The sequence below is a fragment of the Melanotaenia boesemani genome, chromosome 16 (genome assembly GCF_017639745.1).
Source record: "Melanotaenia boesemani isolate fMelBoe1 chromosome 16, fMelBoe1.pri, whole genome shotgun sequence".
Lineage (NCBI taxonomy): Eukaryota > Metazoa > Chordata > Actinopteri > Atheriniformes > Melanotaeniidae > Melanotaenia > Melanotaenia boesemani.
The window spans coordinates 17,230,571-17,252,790 of NC_055697.1; the positions used below are offsets into that span (position 1 = coordinate 17,230,571).

Sequence of the window (22,220 nt, forward strand, 5' to 3'; positions counted from 1 at the left end):
TTAGATAGTTTACTGTTAAAGGTGCTATAAATCTTATTACTTACAAGTGTGTTTGCTTTTTAGCTTTTACAGTTACGAACATTACTGCAAAATATCCATTTTTGTATTTTGTTTGAACATGTTTCCTTCATTACAGGCAAATTTTCAAAAAGGGTGGTAGGATGTAGGACCAGTTAATATTCACAACTGTCAAACTTGGTCAACAAACCCTTTTGTTACATTTCATTCAGTATGTCACACCTCCAGTAGATCATATCCGCTCAATTTTATTATTCTATTTGGCCTTTTCTCCTAAACATACAGTTTATTCCAAAGCCTTTTATTTCTTTAGGATCTCTCCTGTGATATAGCTGTGACTAACTTCATAACAGGTACGATAGATAGATAGATAGATAGATAGATAGATAGATAGATAGATAGATAGATAGATAGATAGATAGATAGATAGATAGATAGATAGATAGATAGATAGATAGATAGATAGATAGATAGATAGATGTGAACATGAAACAAGATAATTCAATGAAGTACAATGGATTGACTGAAGGTCAGCCAGTTGATGACGCCCACCTCTGCCATTGGTTAAAAAATAAATTGGAGAATCTCATTGGATGTCACAACCAGGAAGTGGGTTAGTGACCAATCCGCCGAATAAAAAAATTTGACAGCTTGACCAGAACCTGTCTGTTTCCTATCCGCTGGAAGTTTCTAGTCCAACATCCTCAGCATCCGCTCGTTTAACTCGCCCAGTTTCATTTAATTTTAAACAATTGATTAACGTAGATTGAAATTAGTAATGGCGGTCTACAAATTAGTGTTAATTCGCCACGGCGAGAGCAACTGGAATCAGGAGAATCGCTTCTGCGGCTGGTTCGATGCAGACTTGAGCGACACCGGGGAAAAGGAGGCGAAGAGAGGAGGACAGGCCCTGAAAGGTAAGGAGAACACGTTTATTTTTTTCCGTCACCCGGTTCATGAGCCTGCATTGCATAATCACCGCTCCATGCACCTGGTCATAAAACGCCCCTGAACGTGTCTGAAAGATGTGCAGAAACGGTGCTACTGTGAGGCTGCTTTAGTGCATTGTTATTGCAAGGCCACGAAGCACGAGAGAGTGTTTGTGATTTTGTGGCATACAGGTTCCATCATAAATGGATCTGGCTGTTTTTCCATCCAAAACTGCACAGGAGACAGTTTACTTTGCGCAGAGTGGTCAAACTATAGCGCCTGTAGGTAAACCTGTATCTTGCACAGCTGTAACTAAAAGTTTATTACCCCGGGAAAATAATTAGCATAATTAAATATTTTATTTGGCACTTCAGTAAGACTTCAGGTACACTTTCTGTAAGATTGGAGACAAAGTTTTCCAAACTCTTCAAAAAAAATGCGCATGCTTTAACCACAGCATTGTGGCAATTTATGAATTGAACAGCCTCAATGTCAATTATTTCAGTTTCACCGTACTATGTTAGTGGCAAACAGGAAGCAGAACTCAAAAATACAAATATTTTACAAATATGATATACATAGGTACAACAACCACCCATCAGCTTCAGGCTATGGAGGAAATCCTATTGGAAAATAAAGTAAAATGGGCAAAAAATAGAGTTAATCTCACTGTATGAAAATGTTTGAAAATGAGAAATCGTTGCGATGACATGGCTAATTTAAACAATAAAATAAAATAAATAAATAAAAAATAATAATAATGATTGAAGTGAAAGTAAACTCCACTCACTCTCTCTAACTCACAGATTCTGGCTTTGAGTTTGACATTTGCTACACCTCTGTGCTGAAGCGGGCTATAAGGACACTGTGGCTCGTCTTGGACAGCATTGACCAGATGTGGGTGCCTGTGCATCGGACCTGGCGGCTAAATGAGCGCCACTATGGAGGCTTGACGGGATTGAACAAGGCCGAGACTGCTGCCAAACACGGAGAGGCTCAAGTGAAGATTTGGAGGCGCTCGTTCGATATCCCTCCTCCTTCCATGGGCCCAGACCATGACTACTACACTATCATCAGCAAGGTGAGATATGCTATTTACAGTGCAAACACACAACCGTGGAGCTTTGTTAACTGCACGCAGGAATTAACAAAGCATGATTCAAACATCTGTTCAATGTTGCGTCATTACTAGTGAGTGAAATCAGCCGGAGTGATTGAAATGTTTAGAGAGAAAATGGTGAAATTAAGGTAATATTTGTCAGTGTGAATATCTACTTTTCATTCAGTTACACCTGACAACCATAAGTTTGCAGTACCCTATCTAACTATTTGCTATCAGGGGCCTCAATGTTATTGCCTAATAGCATGTCCAGTGAAAGTTAATATATGACTGACAAGGCCGAGTTTCTTTGAGTTAAAGTTCAAAGTTCAGCCCTCTGTCAGATTCACAAAAATGCTCATATCCTTTTTCTTAGATTGGTGAATGCCAGTCTCTTGTAAGTTAAAAGGACATGCCTGCTACTGGGGGGGGGGCGGGGTCCTCGCTTTACATTACATTGTGCAAAACTTTACATCATTACAATTATATCATTACAATAAAAAAGACATTGTTGTAGTAAGTCTAAATGTTTAAAGACAACATTCAGCAGGTGGAGCTGGAGATTTGTGGAGTGATATTCTTACAGCTGAGGGATCGGATTTGGCAAGGATGCTTTGATCCACACGTGTGTGTGGTCTATTGCACACTGACAGTGTTAGGAAGACCAGGAATAGAAATAAATCCCATCATGACTGACTTGTTTTTGAACGACTGAAAAATACCTAATCTCTTCTCCTAGAGAAATATTTTAACATTAGGGTACAATTTACAATATTTTTGTATTTATTTGAAAATATCAAAATGCTCTATATATTCCCTGAAGTTATTTTAAAAAATATGACCAAATTATTACTGTAATTTTTATTATTTTAATGAACTGAACAGCAGAAAACAACACAAAAGCTGACTTTGTTCAAACATATCTGCATTCAAATGTTTGAAAGAGTACTCTTGAGTTTTCATAGGATTTGTTCAAAGCTAGGAACAAATCCAAGATATGAAGATTCTCATGAATGCCACAATCTTTATAAAAGGTTTGTAATCAGAACTTAAGAACAAATTTGTCTATAAGAGCGGTTGGTGAATGAAGCCCAATACGCTTCGTTTAAGATGAACATTCAAGAGAAAAGGGTTCAGCATTGCTTTGCAGTGTCTGTTCTTGTCTACTTATTTTCTGTACTGAGACTGTCTCCCTTGCAGGACCGTCGCTATGCAGACTTGACTGAGGACCAGCTGCCATCCTGTGAAAGCCTGAAGGACACTATTGCACGAGCACTCCCCTTCTGGAACGAGGAGATTGCCCCTCAGATTAAACAGGGAAAGCGGGTGCTAATTGCTGCTCATGGAAACAGTCTGAGGGGGATTGTCAAGCACCTGGAAGGTGGGTGATAATACAGTATTTACTTACAGCCAGCATGCAGAGCTTCAGCTTCTCATCACAGATTCAGAAAGTTATGCAGATGTGCTTTGTCAGATGTTTTCATATGCCATCTTAGCTGATAACATAGTTCCTGCACCATTTGAGCAAATCGTCTTAGCTGATCCTTGGTTTATTATTTACTCAATTCAGTGTATTGTCAAGTATTATTATTTCTACTTTGAGAAATTAAGAAACTTAAAAAAATATTATTTATTATTATTTTCTGTGTCTTTTTCACTAAAACAATGTTAGGAGGTTATTTCGCGGGCCTTAGCTACCATGGTGAACAAGCTAATTTTAAAAGAGAGACACCTTCACAACACTGAAAACTCTGCCCACGTTAGGTCCTGTGGTGTCATCATTATGTTAACTTTTTTTTCTGTGTCCTGTAACCTGTAGGAATGTCAGACGAAGCCATCATGGAACTGAACCTACCTACAGGCATCCCAATCCTCTATGAGCTTGACAAGAACCTGAAGCCAGTGAAGCAAATGCAGTTCCTGGGAGATGAGGAGACTGTACGCAAAGCCATGGAGGCCGTTGCTGCTCAGGGAAAGGCCAAGAAGTGAAGAGAGGACAAACAAACAAAACAGAGAAGCCCCCTTCGTGTATGATGGCATAGGTTGTCCCAAATAGTTGGCCTCAGATTTTTGTCGTTCCTATATCCTAATTGATTTTGGGTCATAAAACTAAGCAGGATTTGCTGTCGGTTGTTGTCAAAAGCAACCTTGCTATATATATTACACTATGGGAGTCACTGCTCTCAGGAGATTGTAAATTATCAGGGACAAGAAAAATACATTAATCTTAAAAGCCTTCACAAAGCAAGCATTTGAACTGAAATTTATTGAACTTCTAATAAAGGGAGTAACACAAGTCTTAGTCAGTAGTGTTCCAGGCTGAATGGAAAATGAAAGAGCTGAAATCCTAACTCACAAGCTTACAATGCAATTTACACCAAAAGAGAAGATGCTTCACTGCCTGTGCTTACAGTATACTTCTTTTTGTGCACTGATGTTGATAAAGATGAGCCCTAAACACCATTATTTTGTGGATGGTTTAAGATATTGTAATACTGTATGTTGTTATTCATTAATTAGAATAATATTTACACTATGTAGAATTATTTTTAATGCAGAAATTCTTTGAAATCAAAGGGAATTCATTTTGCAGTCTCTTGAGAGCAGACTGGGACATGTGGAACACGTAAAAGAAAATTTTGTCTTTGAATGGAAACTGTGCTGTCGTCCTCTATGTGCCTGTCTGTGTTGTGCCCCTACATTTGTATTTTTTGTCTCGTTTTGAATGGTGCCATGTACAACTTCACTCATTCTTGCAGTGTATAAGTTAACATTTCATTCCTCTTAATAAGGCCCTCCAGTTTTAATGTTACCAACAACATGTAAAATGTCTGTAGTTAACCACAGTCTTTGGGTGTTTGACCATCTTTGACCTGCTGTATTTATGTGCCTCCTGTGGAATATCCTATGAAAGTTTTGATGTTTCTCTTTTTCAAATATCATGCATTATGTGTTGGGTAAATGTGCCCCAAAAGTTCTGCCTGAATAAATGTACGATTATGGGTAGCTCTGCATGTTGTGCATTTTCTTTTCTTTTCTTTTTTTTTCTTTTTTGTCTGGATCACATTTGTTGAACATATACATGTTAACACTTTTTTTTTTAACTAAGCAGTGTTTGTTTCACCATGTTAACTGTTAACTAAACTAAGCATCATATAATCGAGCAGCAAATTTGAAAGATATGTGCAATAACTTGAATTTTGGTCATGGTGTCATTTATGTTTTGTTTTGTTTTTTTGTTTGTTTGTTTATTTGTTTGTTTTTCCTCAATAAGGCTGAGGTAATCTTCTCACATTTTATGCAGAAATTTGGCAAAAAAAGAGACACCATTAACATGGATCAAATACTGCCCAGTCTTTTTTCCGATTGGTAAAATTGACAAGAATAGCATTTTTTCTGATCTGTAAGAGTAAAGATTGGCTTATAAAGTACATATCATACTGTAAAAATATCTGAAAATGAAAATAGAAAATTGCGCGTAAGATATCTGAATAACGGAAAGGAAACTTTTTGAGGATGAACTTTGCTCAATATCAAGTATTTGAAGTGAATGCGTGATGATTAATTTGAACTCCAAGTTCCATGATGCAATTCGTGCAACGCTAGTGTTGGTGGTACAGGCGGGAGAAGAACGCGGACCTTAGTCGTTGTTTCCGTAGAATGTAACCATAATAAACAACTGTTCCAATCCTTGAAATGAGGAGAGCCACTGAAAAGCAAGTACGCCCCGGGTAAGAACACTTTTATACTTTGTTGTCACCCCATTGTTTTGTCGCACTCGAGTCAGGCAGTTAGCTTAACACCATTTCCTGAAACAGCCTATTGCTAATTTAAGTTATATGTGTTTTTTATTTGAAGTTATTCAGCGACTGTAAGCTTAATATAGACACCATACATATATAGCTGTTTGCTACGAAAGCAAGTCTAGCACAATGTAAATAATTAACTCTAAATAGGAAATCGTGTTGTTAAAAGTCACGTAAACACATCTCTTACTTTCCCCTGCTAATGTTAGCTAGCAAATTTCTACCTTCTACCGCATGCGCTGTTAACCAGCTTTAAGTTCGTTTATTTATGATTGCGAAGTTAACTGATATTAAGTTATTCGTGTCAATGCGACAAAAACCATAGGTCGGGGTTGACATGTGTAAGCTTACAAATTTGTTGTCGTTTTGTATTGTCTATTAACACGGCAAGCTGTGATTGGTAGACATTTACAGGTGTCTTCCTGGTGTGTCGTAGCTCTTGAGCAGTTAGACGTCAACAAACCTTAAAAATAAACACTTACTATGCATTATTGTTGTCTTGGTGAGAAAACATGATCAATACATAATAAGATCGCCTTCTCCGGGTTTGTTGCAGAACATTTGCAGAATATTTATCCCCAAGAAGTAGAGGTGAGTCAGGTTTCATGTCAGTGTAAGTCTTGTTTATGGTGTCGTTTGACTCTCTTTATGAAGGTGGTCAAATTAAGTTTTTGTTTGAACCATCAGAAAAGTTTTGATTCAGTGTATATATACATATATTATATGTAATTATAATGAGAAGTGACATATTGGTCATATTGAGTTGATAAAATGTGGTCATTTTTGTTCATGTAGCAGTCATAGCAAAAACACACCGTTTTCACTTTTGCCACGCACCATTTCATAGTTCTTGTCTTGAATATTGAATACATCATACATTCCCAATGTAGAATTTCTAATATAATATAATATTATATATATGTGTGTGTGTGTATATATATATATATATATATATATATATATATATATGTATATGTGTGTGTGTGTGTGTAGCCCAAAGAACTGCTAGTTCAACTTTTTACTTCACTGTAACGCAAACATGTTGTTTATTCTGTTTTGTAGGGATGGACCTTGCACTCCAGCAGTACTCAGTACCACATTTCACATCTTTTTCCCAGGAGACCCCAATGAAACCCTCTCAAGTACCTAACCTGCTTTCTCATCCTCACCCCAGGAGAATGTTGCCACTCCAAACGCCTGAGCAGTCCAGCAGGGACAGATACAGTCAACATTCACACCATCCACCTTCAGCCAGTCCAATATATTCTACAGGGTTTGTTCCACATAGGCCTGAAATTACTAGACCTCTAGCAAATCCTTTTCCAACTGACAGAGTTCTTCCTCCAAAGCACTTTGCTCAACCTCCTGAGCTTGCTTCAAGCAGGTCTCCTTTCACTGGAAGTTCAGTATATGGACATGAAACTACACCAAAAGAAAGACTGGATTCAAGGCTGCAAGTTGTGCAATCCGTGCCAAAACAGCAGGTCAGCTCTTCTCAGTTTGGTCCAGCCTGCTCAACCAACAGTAATACTTCCACTGATGGACCCTGTACCCCCAGTGTATTTCATCATGTACCCTCTACATTCGTGAAGAATTTAAGCAATCACTTCCCTTCCCACCACAGCAGTGGAAATCAAGAGACTGTTTCCAAGGTCATTTCCTCTCATTCAGAAAGCAACAATGAAACAATGAAAAAACAAGACTCAAAGAAGGTATGTATTTATTTATTTTTTGTGAAACTATTGGTAAGTGTTTATGACCAATAATAGTCATTTGATGCTGAATTGCTGTTTTAACATATACTCTATCAGGCTCAGTCCAGTGAAGTCAGAAGTTCCATTCAAACTGTCCAGCTGCAAAAACCTCCTGTGAGCCTTACAAGCCCTTCACTCATTAGCAGTGCAGGCCCGGAAGTTCAACTGCAGCCCACTGCCGACTTCAACGATTGCCATCCTGTCATCAGCCATTCACCCTCAAAGGGCTTCCAGAATCCTTTGAATACACAGAATTTGGACTGTAGTACTGGTTACAATTCACCCGTCATGAACAGCCCTGTGTCTTCATCGCAGGTAAAGTATCCTATGTTGATAATGATAGATGAAGTATATTTGAAGCCCTCCTTTATGTACTGTTTACTTGGAAAAAGTATGTTGTTAGTCATGCTCTGCTTACTACTACTTTGATCAAATAATTTTTTAAAGAAAGTAGGTTATTTAGCCTTGCAATGAATCTGAACCCTTTGCTTTCACACTGTTGTTTATTTTTTCTTTACATTCGTGTAAGCTTTTTTCTGTATTTTCTGTATTTTTCTGAAATTACTTACAGCTCAGAGAATGTGAGAAAGTAACGATCACATCAGTGTCGCATTAACTTTTACGATGAACAAGACTTTGTTCAAATCTGCAATTTATCATTTAAATCTCTATTTTGAATGCAGGGTATAAGCTGGCATAATTTTGAAGCAGAGGAAAGTGATGAAAGTTTTAGCAACACAATTTATCACAAAACCTTTCAGCATACTACATGAACATGCATGGATGCACATATAGGTAACTGTGGTTTGATAAATTCCTGGATAATTATCAGTCATGCTGGTCACTTTCTTTCCCCTGTCTTTGCTTCTGATTCTGTGAGACCAGGTATACACTACCACATCCTGTTAATTGCTGGGGTGTACAGGTTGCCTACACCTCATACAGCTGACTTTGTTATCAAAAGACCTGTAACTACACATAGAATAGAATAGAAATACTTTATTAATTCCTTTGGAGAGTCCTCAGGGAAATTTGGGTACCAGCAGCAATACAACACCAACAGTAAAGCAGGACAAGCACAAGACACAATATATACAGGTACAAAGCAAAATAGAGGCAAATAGAATGCAATAAATATAACAATAATAACAATAAGATAAGTTAAATAAAACAATATAAACAAGCATTGCACACAGTAGAGGTGGTACAGGTTCCCAGTTCACTATTGCACGTATAAGTTATTGCAACTGTTTGTATGGGTTATTGTGCATGTGTTCTATCAGGCGGACTGCACACCTCCCTCTCCCCCCTCCTTCTCCCCCTCCTGCCTAATGCAGAATTGTACAGTTTGATGGCTCGGGGGACAAAGGAGTCTCTGAGCCGGTTGGTCCTACTCTTGGGGAGGAGCAGCCTGTTACTGGTCAGGCTTCTCTGTGCACTGATGACTGTGCAGAGGGTGACTGGCATCATTCACAATAGCCAGTAGTTTTTTTAGTGTTCTCCTCTCTGCCACTGTCACCAGGGAGTCCAGCTTCATGCCAACCACAGAGCCCGCCCGCCTGATGAGTTTTTCCAGCCTGTTAGCACACCTTTTTGTCATGTTACCCTCCCAGCAGACAACAGCATAAAAAAGCGTACTAGCCACCACAGACTGATAGAACATCCACAGGAGTTTCCTGCAGATGTAAAAAGATCTCAGTCTTCACAGGAAGTACAGACGGCTTTGGCCCTTCTTGTACAGGTGATCTGTACAGCATGTCCAGTCCAGCTTGTTATCCAGCCACAACCAGAGGTACCTGTAGTTGTCTACAATCTCCACCTTATCGTCCCTGATGGTCACTGGACGTGGTTGTGGGCTGGACTTCCTGAAGTCAATAACCAGCTCCTTAGTCTTATAACGTGAGATGTATCCACTTAGTTTAATGCTACTGGCAGTCAGAAAAAAAAAAATTTATTGAGGAAGCAGTGCTTCAAAACTAGAGGTGTGCCATATTAGGTACCTCACGATTCAATTCAGTTACTACGATTCGATTATTAAATGATTTCTCAGTCCGTCATTTTTCCCCAGTCAGCGTTTTGTTTTTTTGTTTTGTTTTTTTTCCCCCTCCATGTCTACTTCATAAATTTAAAATCATTAATTCAAGTAACCAAACAAACTTATTTCCACTCCTTTTTATTTAGATCAAACCATAAATAAATCCAACACATATCCAACATATTTTTCAGATTAGGTTAATATTTTTTTTTCCATAGAATCTACAGTAAATTGTGTTAGCAGTAGTTAGGAACAATAACAGGTGTTCTGTCGGTTTGGCATACGTTGTCAGAATAACTACCCTCGCTTAATGTGTATACGTACCACAAAACTGCAAATGACCCATCAATTCAGCACCACTGACTGCTCAGAGATTGTGTTGGCATACAGTCAACTGTGAAGCCACAAGCAGGTAGTTTTGTGTATTATATTGCATATTAATTGCACATTGCCCAAGTGCATCTCTTGCATGACAAAACTCGAGGGGAATGCAATTACAAACCCAGTTGAAGTGTATGAAACTGTACTTATAATACAGTTTTTTCTGTTAATCTTTTTGCAAGGGAAGTTGTAATGTTGTTTAAACACTTATTGTAGCATTGACTTATTAGCATCAAGTGCCTTCTCCCAAACTATCTGAAATTGATCAATTTAAAATAAATAACTATTGTTAAATAAAATATCAAGTATCATTGTAGAATATCTACCGCAATAGCATGCCAATTTTTTAAAGTAGTCTTAAACCAACAGACAAGGCTATGGTGTGCTAATCTGACAACTGTATGTCAACAGTATGTCAAACTGACAGAACACGGGCAACTTCTCTTCCTCTAACCTGGGCTGGGAATGCATGAGGTGCTGTTGCATGTTTGTAATATTACTATTATATTTTATTTTGGCTTTAAACACCTTACATATACAGTAAGTCTTGAGGAGGGCTTGTCCATTCTAATGCTGATTAAAAACCAACAAATTTTCCAAATGCTAGACTCAAGGAGTAAATCTCATGCAGAAACAGTGGCTGAAAGGCTAGCTGCTGCCATCCTGGTGTTTCTGTTGTTTACACTTCAGGGGGACGCACCGGTCCTTCCCCCTACAGTGTTCGGGTGACATGCACAACTTTTACGTTCCTGCCACACTTAGCAGCTCTGTTCCTGTCAATTAAATATTATAAAACATATTTGATTTTGAACATTTACAAATCGTAATTGAATCGGCATGTGTTGCGTCGCAATGAATCAAATAAATACTGAATTGGCCCACCCCTATTCAAAACCATTCTGGCATCTGGAGGAGGAGAGGAGGAGGTCCAGGGCAGTGGAAATTGGATCACAAGGAGCCTAGACAAAGTGGGACCTGTCAAAACAGATGATCACCTGGCCTGGAGGCTGGAGTCCTTTCGCATCTCATTTCTGCTCCATGCAGTGTATGACACCTTCCATCACCAGCAAAGCTCCACAGCTGGGGACTGAGGAAGGACCCACTGCAGGCTGTGTGGGAGAGGAACCATGGAGCACATACTGGTGGGATGCAAGATCGCTCTTAACCAGGGAAGATACAGATGGTGGCCCGATAAGGTCCTCTCTGCCTTGGCTGACACCTTGGAGTGGGAGAGACTGAAAAAGATCAACTAGAGACCTACACCATCCATACAGTTCATTAGGGAAGGGCAGAAACCACCAGCCCCGGAGAAGTTGAAGAAGGGCCTTCTCCAAGCAGCACAATCGTGGGAGATGAGAGTGGACCTGGGAAGGAGACTAATCATCCCCCAGATTGTGCAAACATCGCTGAGGCCTGACTTGGTCTTGTGGTCAGAGGAGGAAAAACAAAATCTTTCTGATTGAACTGTCGGTTCCATGATTATTGTGAGGAGGTGTATAAGAGGAAGGCTTCCAAGTACCAGGACCTAGTTGAGCAGTGCAGGGACAAGGGATGGTACACCTGGCTATTCCCAGTTGAGGTCAGGTGCAGGGGTTTCCCGGCGCAGTTTGCATGGAAGACACTCACAACTATAAGAGTAGTAGGAAGGGGGAGGAAGACAGCTGTCGGCAGGTTGCGGGAGGCAGCGGAAAAAGCATCTTGTTGGCTCTGGAACAGGATGGAGGAGTTGCACTGGGGTACCAGGAGAAAGATGGGCAGTGACTGGCCATCACTGCCGGACCCACCAACTGGAGGGTGTTGTGATTTAGGGTCGAAATGCCCAATGAAAGTTGGACACCACCAGAAGAAACCCTTCTCCTGGGCGAAAGCGACAGTCATGACTGAAGCAAGAAGCATCAAAAGGTGTATTCAGCAGAGATCCTGTGAGCTGTGAAGAAAGTAGAAAATTAAAACATTTTGTGTGAGTTAAAATGTGCTGTCATTTTTTCAGTACAGTATGTAGCAAGAATAAAGAAACGTTAGAACCCATGTTTGTCTTTTTTTTTTGTTTGTGTGTGTGCATTTTCTTTAGCTTAAATGAACCAGCTGGCTTACTGATTGAAGATGGAGTGAGACCAATTCTCCCCTTATTTCTTAAGAGTGTGCTGTTTGATAATTCACTCATGATACTTATCTAGTTGGATTGCATTTTTTCATTGCATGAGATGCATAGTAACACTGTTACTGCTGTTGAAAAGTCTTTTAAAATAAGTACACTTCCAAAGGACTCACCTTTTGTTTTTCATTTTTTTCTTGTAGAGCCCCCAACAGCAACATGAACGAACACCATCAAGTTCAAGATCAACTCCAGGTAATGCCATTAAAGCAAATTGTAGAAGAGATTTGTAATCAGGTAGTTACTAAAGACAAAGATTTAAATAAAATTCCAGGTCAGTAGATGTTTCCCACCACCAGAAATACATTCTTTCTGAGCAACACGTTTCTCTTTTTGTACTAGTCTAGATTTTTTTTTTTATATAAATCTCTAAACTTGATTAGACGCTATCTGGTTATACTTCTGTCATCTACCTCTACAACCCTGATTTTGATGTTGGAAAAATGTGTAAAATCTTGTAAATTTTGTATACCAATATTTAATTCATAATAGAACCTAGAAAACAAAATCTCAAGTGCAATTTATTTATTTTTAAATATAGGCATCAACATGTCTGAAAGAAGTTGGAATAGAAGAACAACAAAAGGCTGAAAAATAATTGCCACTTAAACAGCTGGAGGAACATGTAACAACTACTCAGGTTATTCAGCAGCATGTCAGTAACATGATTAGATATTTAAAAAATGATCTTGAAGAGTCTAAAAAAAAGTGCAACATTGTCACTGTAAATTTGTGAAGGGTTTTGATGTTCTATCATCTACAGTAAAAATATAAAATTGTTTAGAGAATCTGGAAAACGTGTAAGGGTTATGACTGAAAATCAATACTAGATGCCTGTAGTCTTCAGGCCCTCAGGCAGACTGCATCACTGATTAACTTCACGAACACTTCAGAAATCATTTTCAGTTAATACAGTTCCTCTAGCCATCATCAAATGCAGATTAAAGCTCCATCATGTAAAGAAGAATCCGTATGTGAACATGATCCACAAACACTGCTCTGTTCTTTGGTTTAATTTTTAATGAACTTTCTGGTAGGTGGTAAACCAGAAAATTCTTCTGTGGTCAGACCAATCGATTTGAAATTTTTTCGCTTCCAGACGTCTTTGTCAGGGTGAGGCCTTGCATATTTAAGCAAGACAAAACTGAACTATATACATCATCTGTTACCACACTATGGCTTTGAATCGCACCTGGGGTCAGGTTGCAGGGACACCTGTCTAAATGGATCACAGAGCTTCTCACCCTATCTCTAAGGGAGAACCTGGCCACCCAGTGGAGAAAACTCATTTTGGCCACTTGTATTTGTAATCTTGTTTTTTGGTAACTACCCACAGCTCGTGACCATAGGTGAAGGTAGGAACGTAGATCAACTGGCAGATTGAGAGTTTTCTTTTGGCTCAGCAGACACTGCACCGAAGTTGTAGTTTTAAGATATTAGAAAATATTAGCGTACAGGCTTTTATGTGTTAGACTGTTCCAGCTTACAATTCATTTTATTAATTACTGATTAGTTGGAACTATTTTCTCATTTGATCTAACGTAAATTAATAAAAAATGTGCATTAATCTGATTTAATTTGACAAGTGTTATGACAGACTTTTAAAGAATAAAAAATTTTTGTTTTTTATATTCTAGGTCACCAAAAGAGAAGAAATTCTTGCATTTGTAAAGCTGGATACATCTAATGCTAAATTAACATTGTCCTTTATAGAGAAATAATTATCATTTAATTTTCTGTTACAGAACAGTGTTCTCCTGGTAACGTAATGTGGAAAATTATTTCATGAAAGTATGCAGATGGTTGCAACAAATTACTTGAATTCTGACTCTGCGAGGATATTTGAAAACAATGAATATTGATGGAAAATAGTGTGTTATCTATTGTCTTTTCTGTCCACAGCTATTGATCTGCATTGTACATCTCAGAAGAGGCACAGAGAGTCTGAGCACTGTTCTGAGAACTCCAAGAAACTGTGCACTCAGGATGCAAACTTGAGCAAAAAGCAGACAAACATACCTACACCTAGCAACACGCCAAGCACTTCAGTAGTTTCTAAGCCATCATCTAAGAATTCTTTAGTTTTGGAACAACCTCCCAAAACGACCGACAGCCATGTGTGTACAGAGCTGGTATGTGGACAATCAGCATATTCATCCAACTGTCAATCCACCCATTCACACAGCACATCTTCACCTAAACATTGTACAAAGAGAGAGCCATCAAAGCAAGCTCACACAGAGTCCACTGATAAGAAGGCAGGAATACGTAGTGCATCTTCCAAGTCCAATGAAAAAAGTGTGAAAAGAAATGAGGAAAACCGTAAAACTGATAGATCAACGTCCTTGTCAGTTTCTCTAAAAGAATTTTGTAAATCACCTCACATTGGGCCACTTAGCCGCTGCTCTGGTCACAGTGCCTGTAGTACTCCTATCAAGACCCCAAGCAAGGATACTCATTTGGGGGAGAGTAAAAAATCAGACTGTAACACTTTCAAACCAACATCAAAACCAAATTCTGATTCTTCAAGTCATTGCGCAGTAGGTAGCAGTAAAACTAGCTGTCCACGAAGATCTGTCCCAGATGATTTATGTGATCTTTTCACTCCTGATCCCATGACCTACATAGTCAGCACTGCACGTAAGACTGCAAAGCCTAAGATGGAGGAGAAAATGATCAAATCACCGTCCTCTGAGAAAGGTTCTTGCCCTTCATTCAACTGCAGTACTCCAGTTATTGGAACTGGTTCTCACAAAACTCCACATTTCAGAGTAACGGAATCTCCACTCACAGCGCCACCCTCAACATGTACATCCCATGTCTCATTGCCAAGTGTGACTTTGAAGCACACAAAAGTGAAAAAACTAAAACATTGTTCCAAAGATAAGGGACATAAAAAATGTCCCAAAGCTTTTTCAGGCACACAGATTAAAGATGAGAATGTTAAATCTGAAGACAAAGGCACACCTCTCCTCCCCAGCAATGTGGGTTCATGCCCTTTGGAGACTGGCACTGGAACATTTGAGCAAACCTCTGTATCCCAGTGTACTCAGTCTCTACCACCAGAGGTGCAGGAAAATGAAGGGAATCAAAAGGAGATAAAAGAAGAGAATTCCATAGATGAGGAACTGGACCTAGGCCTGAGCATTGCCTATAAAGTAAATCTAACTCAGAGTTCAAATAGCAGTGAAGAAGAGCAGTTAATTTCCTTAAAGGAGATGATGGAGCGTGTTGCCAAGCCTCCAGATACACCAGAGAAGGGGACCTTCTCCGAGCCAGCTACACCTGTACATAACAGCACCCAGCCAAAAACTGTAAGCTCCATGTAAATTGTCTTTGTTATAGATAAATTAAGGGAATGTGATACATTTGCTTAGCTAATGAAGAGTTTAAACACTGCTTGCATTTCATTATCTTTGTCACCTTTTGTTTCCTGCAAAAGCTTTTACCATCCACCACAAAGCCAGGTGTCTACAAGAACAGTCTTGACCAGATGCTGATAGAGATGAACAGCAATAAAAGGTTTATTATTCAGAAATGCTTTGTTATCTTTCATTTTAACAACAGTCTACACAAGAGAGTTAACCTTCTGTACATTCTGTTTTTATTCATCAGAGCTAAGGAGGTGGAGGCACAGCTTCTAGTTACATGTAAAGAAGAACTGCTGAAGATAACAGAGTATGAGGAGGAGAACCAGGAAGAAGGCATCTCTGCTGAGCAGCAGTAAGGCACACCGAATCACATCGACACATTCAGTCACAGTGAGAGTTTATTATGAACTTCAGTTTACCTTTGTTATAAAGGGAATTCCTGCAGCGTTACTCAGTGATGACTAGTGCAATCAGGGATGTGCCTCCAGGAGAAGTAGTGTTCAACTTGGACAAGTTTGGACAGATCTTCAACCAGAATACACTGCAGCTCAGACAGTGTATGGTCAATCCACAGGGGACAGCACAGAAAACACTTCTTTGGTAAGTGGTATTTTATGCTTGTGGTATAAGGTATAGAAATATAGACACGTGCACACACACACAGGTGAGCGCACTTCCATCCCCGCATCGGAAGCCACGTCAACCGACTGAAAATCAGACCAAAATATGAGAGAACTTTTTATATTTTAAACTTTCCTTGAAGTTGAAGTTTGGAAATGCAACATGACTTCATAGCTGAGTATAACTGTCACATGATGTTTAAGTTATTTAGTCATCATCACATAAAATAGAAAAGAATAAGGTAAACAAAAATTTGTATGTACATAAATAAGGAAAAACTATGAATATATACAAGGCAGTTTGAAAATGAAAGCAACAAGTAGCATGTGTCAAGATACAGTGGCCTGCAGGTGACAGTATTTTATCCTGTCCACGCACTGTGGAGCCCCTCTCCCTCCACCCCTCCCCAATGTGTTGTTAAACAGTCTAATGGCCCTGGGTAAGAAGGATTTCCTGAGTGTTTGTAGAGCAGCTCAGAAAGAGCAGCCTGCATCTGAACAAGCTCTACTGTGCTGTGATGATGGCATGCAGAAGGTCGCTGACATCAACAGTGATGGCCAGCGGCTGGTCCCATGTCTTCCTCTACGCATCTACCGCAACAGACTCCAGCTCTGTCCACACCACAGCGCATGTCTGATCAGTCTATTCAGTCCATTAGTCAAGGGACGCAGAGGAGTCGATTATTCCTCGTTATTGCAAAGCAAAGTTTAGCAGTCGAGTCAGAAGCCATAAGAAGTTTCTTTGTAAGTCATTTTTCAGCTGGAAAGGTTTTCCCAGTAGATATTCTACAGTACCTTGAAACTCTTTTGTTGAATCTCTTTGGGAAGCACAAGTACTGTTTGCTAATCCTAAACATGTTTATTCTCTGAATACAGTGCCTTAACCAGTGGACTCAAGTGTGGATAGTTTAAAACATGTGTTAGAGTAAATTCCTCTTTTTCACACCACTTTCACTTCCACATTTTACAAATATTATTCAAAGCTAAAAGTCAAGTTCACACACCACATTCAAACTTCCTTAAGCCTGTACTTTTGGTTTTGCAGTGATTTATGGCCTTCCTCTTTGGAAGACCCTAAAGCAGATCTTTTAGTTGACTAAATTCCCTGTGTTTTGTAATAATAACGAAGACTCAGCCTTTTCCTCCAGTCCTCGCCAGGTTGTTCAACGCTTTTGTGGCAGTAAATCTACCAAAACACATGACCTTTACATGACATACCCAAAATAATTTTTTCCTTTAAAAATAGGTAATGAGAGTAGTTGGTGTTTATCATAAGACCCTGAAATCACTTAAATGAGTTATTTCATTTTATTGTTTTTGACCAGAAAAGTTAAAAAGTTTAGAAGGGTAACAGAAAAAAATGTTCTCAGTCTGCCTAATGCAGCATTCTGTATTAAACAATGAGACTTTGCATTTTTCTTAATATAATATATAGACTGCCATTCAGGTTTGCTGAGTGTATTTAAGCTTTCAAGGGAAGGAGCAGCACGTGAAGAGCATCCTTAGTGTCTTTTATCTTTTATATGTCTCCAGGCAAACCACAGTTTTAGCTTCATCACTGAAGGGTAATACAAAGCTGTTGACTAACAAGTACATAATGACTGTTTTACAGCCTGTATTGGCTATTGGTAAACCTTTGCTAAATAATGTAGACTTATTTGTCTCTCCTCCTTTTGTTTTCTGTCTATATCCCAGGTCCAGCCCTGCTCAGCTGAGACTGCATGTGAATATTGGGTTATTTCAGGAAGCTTATGACAGAGACTTGCCCTGTCCAGCTGAGGTTACCCGTTTCCTATTCAAGGTAATCCTCCTCTATGACATGCTGGTAGTAATTTCCTTGTTCAGATGTATGAGCTTTGGCAGTAATTATTGGTTGTTCTTGTAGATGATGTCGGTCCACTCTGAGAGGATGCTGTCTGAAAAGATGCTACAAGCTCTGTGTGACATTGCCTGTTCTGCTGCTTATCAGATAGGTCTGCATTTCCCCAGAAAAAAACTTATGTTATTTTGCCACTAAAGGATGAATACTGTAAACAGATGTTTTATTTTATGTCAACGTATTTCCTCAGTGAAAAATGGGAGCAAGGAGTTTGAAGTGTGGGTGCCAAGTTTGGCTGATGTGACACTGGTACTGATGAACATGGGTGTTGACTTTGTTACACTCTTCCCTTTTGAAGAGCTACAGCCTCCATTCAGTGAGGGAGATTTGCTGTACGTACCTTTGCCTTGTGAATTACTTGTGTATTTTGTTGGCTCATATCAAAAACTGTAAGAAACAAGTTGTATGTTTTTTGTCTTTTATTTTTATATATATATTTCCCAATTTAGAGCTTAAATATCTGTGTTTATGCAGGGAGGATGTCTATATTATAACTGAGAGTCCCTTCATTAACAAGGAGCAAATTATTTATCCTGAACATAACTGCAGCAACATCTTTAAGGTAAGACGCAGGCGGAAGCTGATGTTTTAGACCTGTTGGCTGTCATGCTTGAGAGACTGTGCAACAACAACTTAAATTCTCTTTACCTGCTGTTATTCTTGCCCCTTTTTTTTTCCTAGTACCTGTCCTACTGTATGGGCCTGTGCCCCCAAGCGTATAGTGACGACGAGCTGCTGATGTTGCTAACCATGATGGGAACAATCAGCCTGGACACACAGCGCATCCTCCAGTCCACTGTGGAAGTGACCAGTCTTCAATATAAAATTGTCAACAACATCAGGGATTGGGACACTCAGGTCAGTCAATTAACACTTCTGATCCCTATGACTGGCTGAAATGGCAGAAGATTTTTTACAAATTTTTTTTTTTTCTTTTGCGTTACCTCACAATCCTTTGAGGGACACGGGGTATTTCTTTTGTGTTCCCTCGCAAAAAAAAAAACGATCATCAGTCAGACATTGATTATACAGCTATGAGAGCGCCCACAGCCTGTTAAAGCAGTTTTGCTAAGTTTCTTCAGATGTCTGGTCTGCATCCTTCTCAGCATCAAGTCAACATAACACACACACACACCAGACATTATGTTAACAGAGGAAGTATGCTGTTGTAACGTAGTGTTTTAATGGATTAATTAAGTGCAAATGAAGAGGTTTTTAGAAAAAGTATCAAGCATGTTGCTGCTGTACTGTTTTGGCTGCTTGTGCTTAGACTGTAAAGTGCAATTGATATGATTCATTGGCGATTTATTGAATAAACTCCAATTTCCATTTATTTTCATGACTGCATTATTTAGCTGCTCAGTTTGCTGTTTAATAATAAACATTAAGACTGATTTAGTCTAATTAGTTGACTAATTTAGTCAAAAATACCTCATAATATATAATGCTGGCTTCTCTTGTGGATCTTCTGGCTCAAAAAGGATAATTTAGTCTTCTTTCTTGTATATAGACTATTTTGTCTGCACTCTTGCTCAGAATAGTCACCTTACTGATGTAAATGTGTCGTTTATCAACTGTTTATCAGTTTCAGTCTTTAGTGGCCAGCAAAGGTATAACAGCAGTGTTTCACACTTCCTGAACAACACTTTCACAATTTGAGCCTGTTGAATTCTGGAATTGTCAATATGTGCATGCCATTAGGGGGAATCTACAAAAAAAACAGGTCATTGTGTATAATTCCTGTTTGTTCTTTTGTTTTTTTTTCCCTAGCTACCCAGAATCTGTCAGGCCTTTACGAATTTAACTAATGATCATCACAACATGTGCCTTCTAGTTCAACTCCTGCCTGACAATACACGGGGAAAGTAAATGTTTTAATTCTCTTTTTCAATCAAATTGTCTTGGCAGTTTAAACGTATAATTATTTATTTTCCAAGAGCAATATAGCATTAAAAGTTTTCATTTTCATTATGTGTTTGGACAGACAGCTTCGGCGACATCTTAGCCTGTCCATGATCTCAAAGTTGTTGGATGGAAGTTGCACCTACAAACCTCATCAGAATGAGTTCCAGGTAATCTGTTTCATTGCAACTAATTTTGTTTCTTTTAGAGCTAAACAATATATCTAAACTTCTGCTGTACCTTTTCTGGAACATCATTTATGTTGAATAAATAGTATTGTCATGTCACTCATTAATAATGTCTTTGGTTACCTGCATGGCTCTCAGCTTGCTGACTTAAGGCCGTACCTCCCCCGAATACAACCTTCTGCTCTTCTCCGGAGCCTGCAAAAAGATAAAGAAGAGGACATGGCCACTCTAGACCAACAGGTTTGCATCGAGTTAAGGCCTTCAATTTCAGAATAATTAAGCCCAAATTCAGTTTAGATTTTAATATTTAAAATGACTTTATGGTTTTTTTTATTTAATAAATTTTTTTTGTTGTTTTTATTTTGGTATTTTCCTCATTTATCCATTGTGTGTTCCAGGCCTATTACCTGTGCTCTAGCCTTTTGACTCTAACAAATGAAGCATCCCATCTTCAGTACTTCCCACCTCATCAGAAGGTAAGTTGTTTTTATTTTCCATTATTTTTGGTCCACAGCACTAGTGTGGGTGATTTACATCATGTGATTTCAGTTGTTGGAACTGCATTTATCCTTGTACCTACAGAAGTTCATTCCTTGTTTTCTGGCTTTAGGAGCAGCTGCTTCTTTTGTCATTTGAGCTGGAAACCCATGTCAAGTGTGACATCAGAGAGAGTGAGAAATGTCTTTACCGCAGCAAGGTGAGCGTGTTTTACAAAGAACTTGATGCTTTTTTTTCTATCTGTTGGACGTATGTTCAATTTAGGGCTGCACAATAATAGGAAAACATGCAATATACAATAACATTGTTAGATATTCTGCTGATTATGTAACTTCATAGAAACCAATTCTCCAGTGTATAGTGTAAGCTCTGGTTTCTCACAAAGAATTGAATTTCATTTCTTTATTTTTGGTTAGTAGTAAAACCAAAATAGGACTTCCTCTCAGATGCTAGTCAGATGCTACCCTTATGGACTGGTGATCTATCCAGGGCGTACCCTGCCTCTCACCTGCTAAAATGCTGGGAAAGGCTCCAGCTTACCCGCGACTCGTAATGGACAAAGCGGTACAGATAATGAACAGTGTTTCATCTTCTATTGTTTTGCAGGTAAAGGACCTTGTGGCCAGGATCTACACTAAATGGCAGATGCTCCTTCAGAAGACTAAACCTCTTAATGTACAGTAGTTGCAATACTTCCATAACACTAGTTTTACTTTAAAACTATTTAAAAACAGCACTCTGACAGCAATACCTTTTGTTTTTCTCCAAAAGGGAAAGCTGTATGATTATTGGCAGCCTGTGGAGACCTTTAGGATCAGCCAAGATGATGAAGAAACTGAGGATGAAACCATTTCAAGTGATGAAGATGAGAATGATGTTTTAAGTGCTGAGGAAAATGAGGCAGAGATGGAAGAAGAGGTGTTGGAGACAGGAGAGGACATGGAAGGGCCAGGAGACACTGAAGAAGACTTTACCAAGGATGAAGCAAGCAAAACAGAAGAGGCAAATAAGCCATTGACTGTTGAATCGAACCAAGTGATGCCTGAAATGCATCCTCAAGCTTTGGATGATCAAACTAATGATGGATTGAAGACATTATTGAGATGAGAAGACTCTTTGAATAAATGACACCTCTGATAGTATCAAATGTTGTTATTGATACTTGTTTTCAAGGCTGTTCTAGCCGTTGCCTTAATATTAAGTTTAATTTGCACTTTTTATCCATCTCCCTAAATACCCTAAAATAGCCTTGGGTTTCACTGTCTGCCTCAGTAAATTATATTAAAAATAGGTTTATTGGTTTTATTAAATAATTTAAAATATTCAGAGATTGCAATGTTTATTGTGGGCTACAGCCATGTGTTCTTTTTGGTTTATTCGGCACAAGAAAAGCAAATTACGTATTAAGCTGTAACTTCATGTGAAAATGTTATAAATTACGCCTTGTTTATTGTGCTACTATTTTATACCTAAGTTGTATAGTCTGTTAAAATGGGGCTGTTGAGATTTAATTGTTGCATGTTTGCTGTGTTTACCTTTTGGGATTTTTTTCTTTTTAATTAAAATATCTTTTGCAAAATACAG

The 22,220-nt window shown here is 38.7% G+C and overlaps 2 protein-coding genes across 4 annotated transcripts; both read left to right on the forward strand.

The window, feature by feature from the left end:
- The first annotated feature begins 656 nt into the window (after positions 1 to 656).
- On the forward strand, positions 657 to 5,053 carry LOC121655883 (phosphoglycerate mutase 1-like). The gene is made up of 4 exons (XM_042010788.1): positions 657 to 935; positions 1,755 to 2,029; positions 3,248 to 3,428; positions 3,867 to 5,053. Exons 1-4 carry the CDS (start codon positions 797 to 799, stop codon positions 4,034 to 4,036), a joined length of 765 nt encoding a protein of 254 aa, XP_041866722.1. The 5' UTR covers positions 657 to 796; the 3' UTR covers positions 4,037 to 5,053.
- Positions 5,054 to 5,633: 580 nt separating this feature from the next.
- Positions 5,634 to 22,214, forward strand: slf2 (SMC5-SMC6 complex localization factor 2). 3 transcript variants are annotated; one of them, XM_042010786.1, is made up of 22 exons: positions 5,634 to 5,778; positions 6,410 to 6,444; positions 6,916 to 7,565; positions 7,665 to 7,922; positions 12,322 to 12,373; positions 14,081 to 14,513; positions 14,553 to 15,492; positions 15,621 to 15,700; positions 15,794 to 15,901; positions 15,982 to 16,149; positions 17,865 to 17,970; positions 18,055 to 18,142; positions 18,239 to 18,380; positions 18,523 to 18,610; positions 18,730 to 18,906; positions 19,819 to 19,913; positions 20,033 to 20,120; positions 20,277 to 20,378; positions 20,537 to 20,614; positions 20,749 to 20,835; positions 21,243 to 21,311; positions 21,408 to 22,214. In XM_042010786.1, the coding sequence occupies exons 1-22, from the start codon at positions 5,744 to 5,746 to the stop codon at positions 21,741 to 21,743; spliced, it is 4,215 nt and encodes a 1,404-aa protein (XP_041866720.1). In that variant the 5' UTR covers positions 5,634 to 5,743; the 3' UTR covers positions 21,744 to 22,214. The 3 variants fall into 3 exon arrangements, with proteins under 3 accessions (XP_041866720.1, XP_041866719.1, XP_041866721.1); XM_042010785.1 differs by having other exon boundaries at positions 14,081 to 15,492; XM_042010787.1 differs by lacking the exon at positions 6,410 to 6,444 and having other exon boundaries at positions 5,640 to 5,778; positions 14,081 to 15,492.
- Positions 22,215 to 22,220: the final 6 nt, after the last annotated feature.

Excerpts from the sequence above, each read along its gene's own strand:
- LOC121655883 (XM_042010788.1), top strand. The coding sequence starts at position 797 with ATGGCGGTCTACAAATTAGTGTTAATTCGCCACGGCGAGAGCAACTGG. Across the intron at positions 936-1,754 it reads AGGAGGACAGGCCCTGAAAG|ATTCTGGCTTTGAGTTTGAC; the intron begins GTAAGGAGAACA and ends TCTAACTCACAG. Across the intron at positions 2,030-3,247 it reads ACTACACTATCATCAGCAAG|GACCGTCGCTATGCAGACTT; the intron begins GTGAGATATGCT and ends TCTCCCTTGCAG.
- slf2 (XM_042010785.1), top strand. The coding sequence starts at position 5,744 with ATGAGGAGAGCCACTGAAAAGCAAGTACGCCCCGG. Across the intron at positions 15,701-15,793 it reads GAGATGAACAGCAATAAAAG|AGCTAAGGAGGTGGAGGCAC; the intron begins GTTTATTATTCA and ends TTTATTCATCAG. Across the intron at positions 15,902-15,981 it reads GGCATCTCTGCTGAGCAGCA|GGAATTCCTGCAGCGTTACT; the intron begins GTAAGGCACACC and ends TTTGTTATAAAG.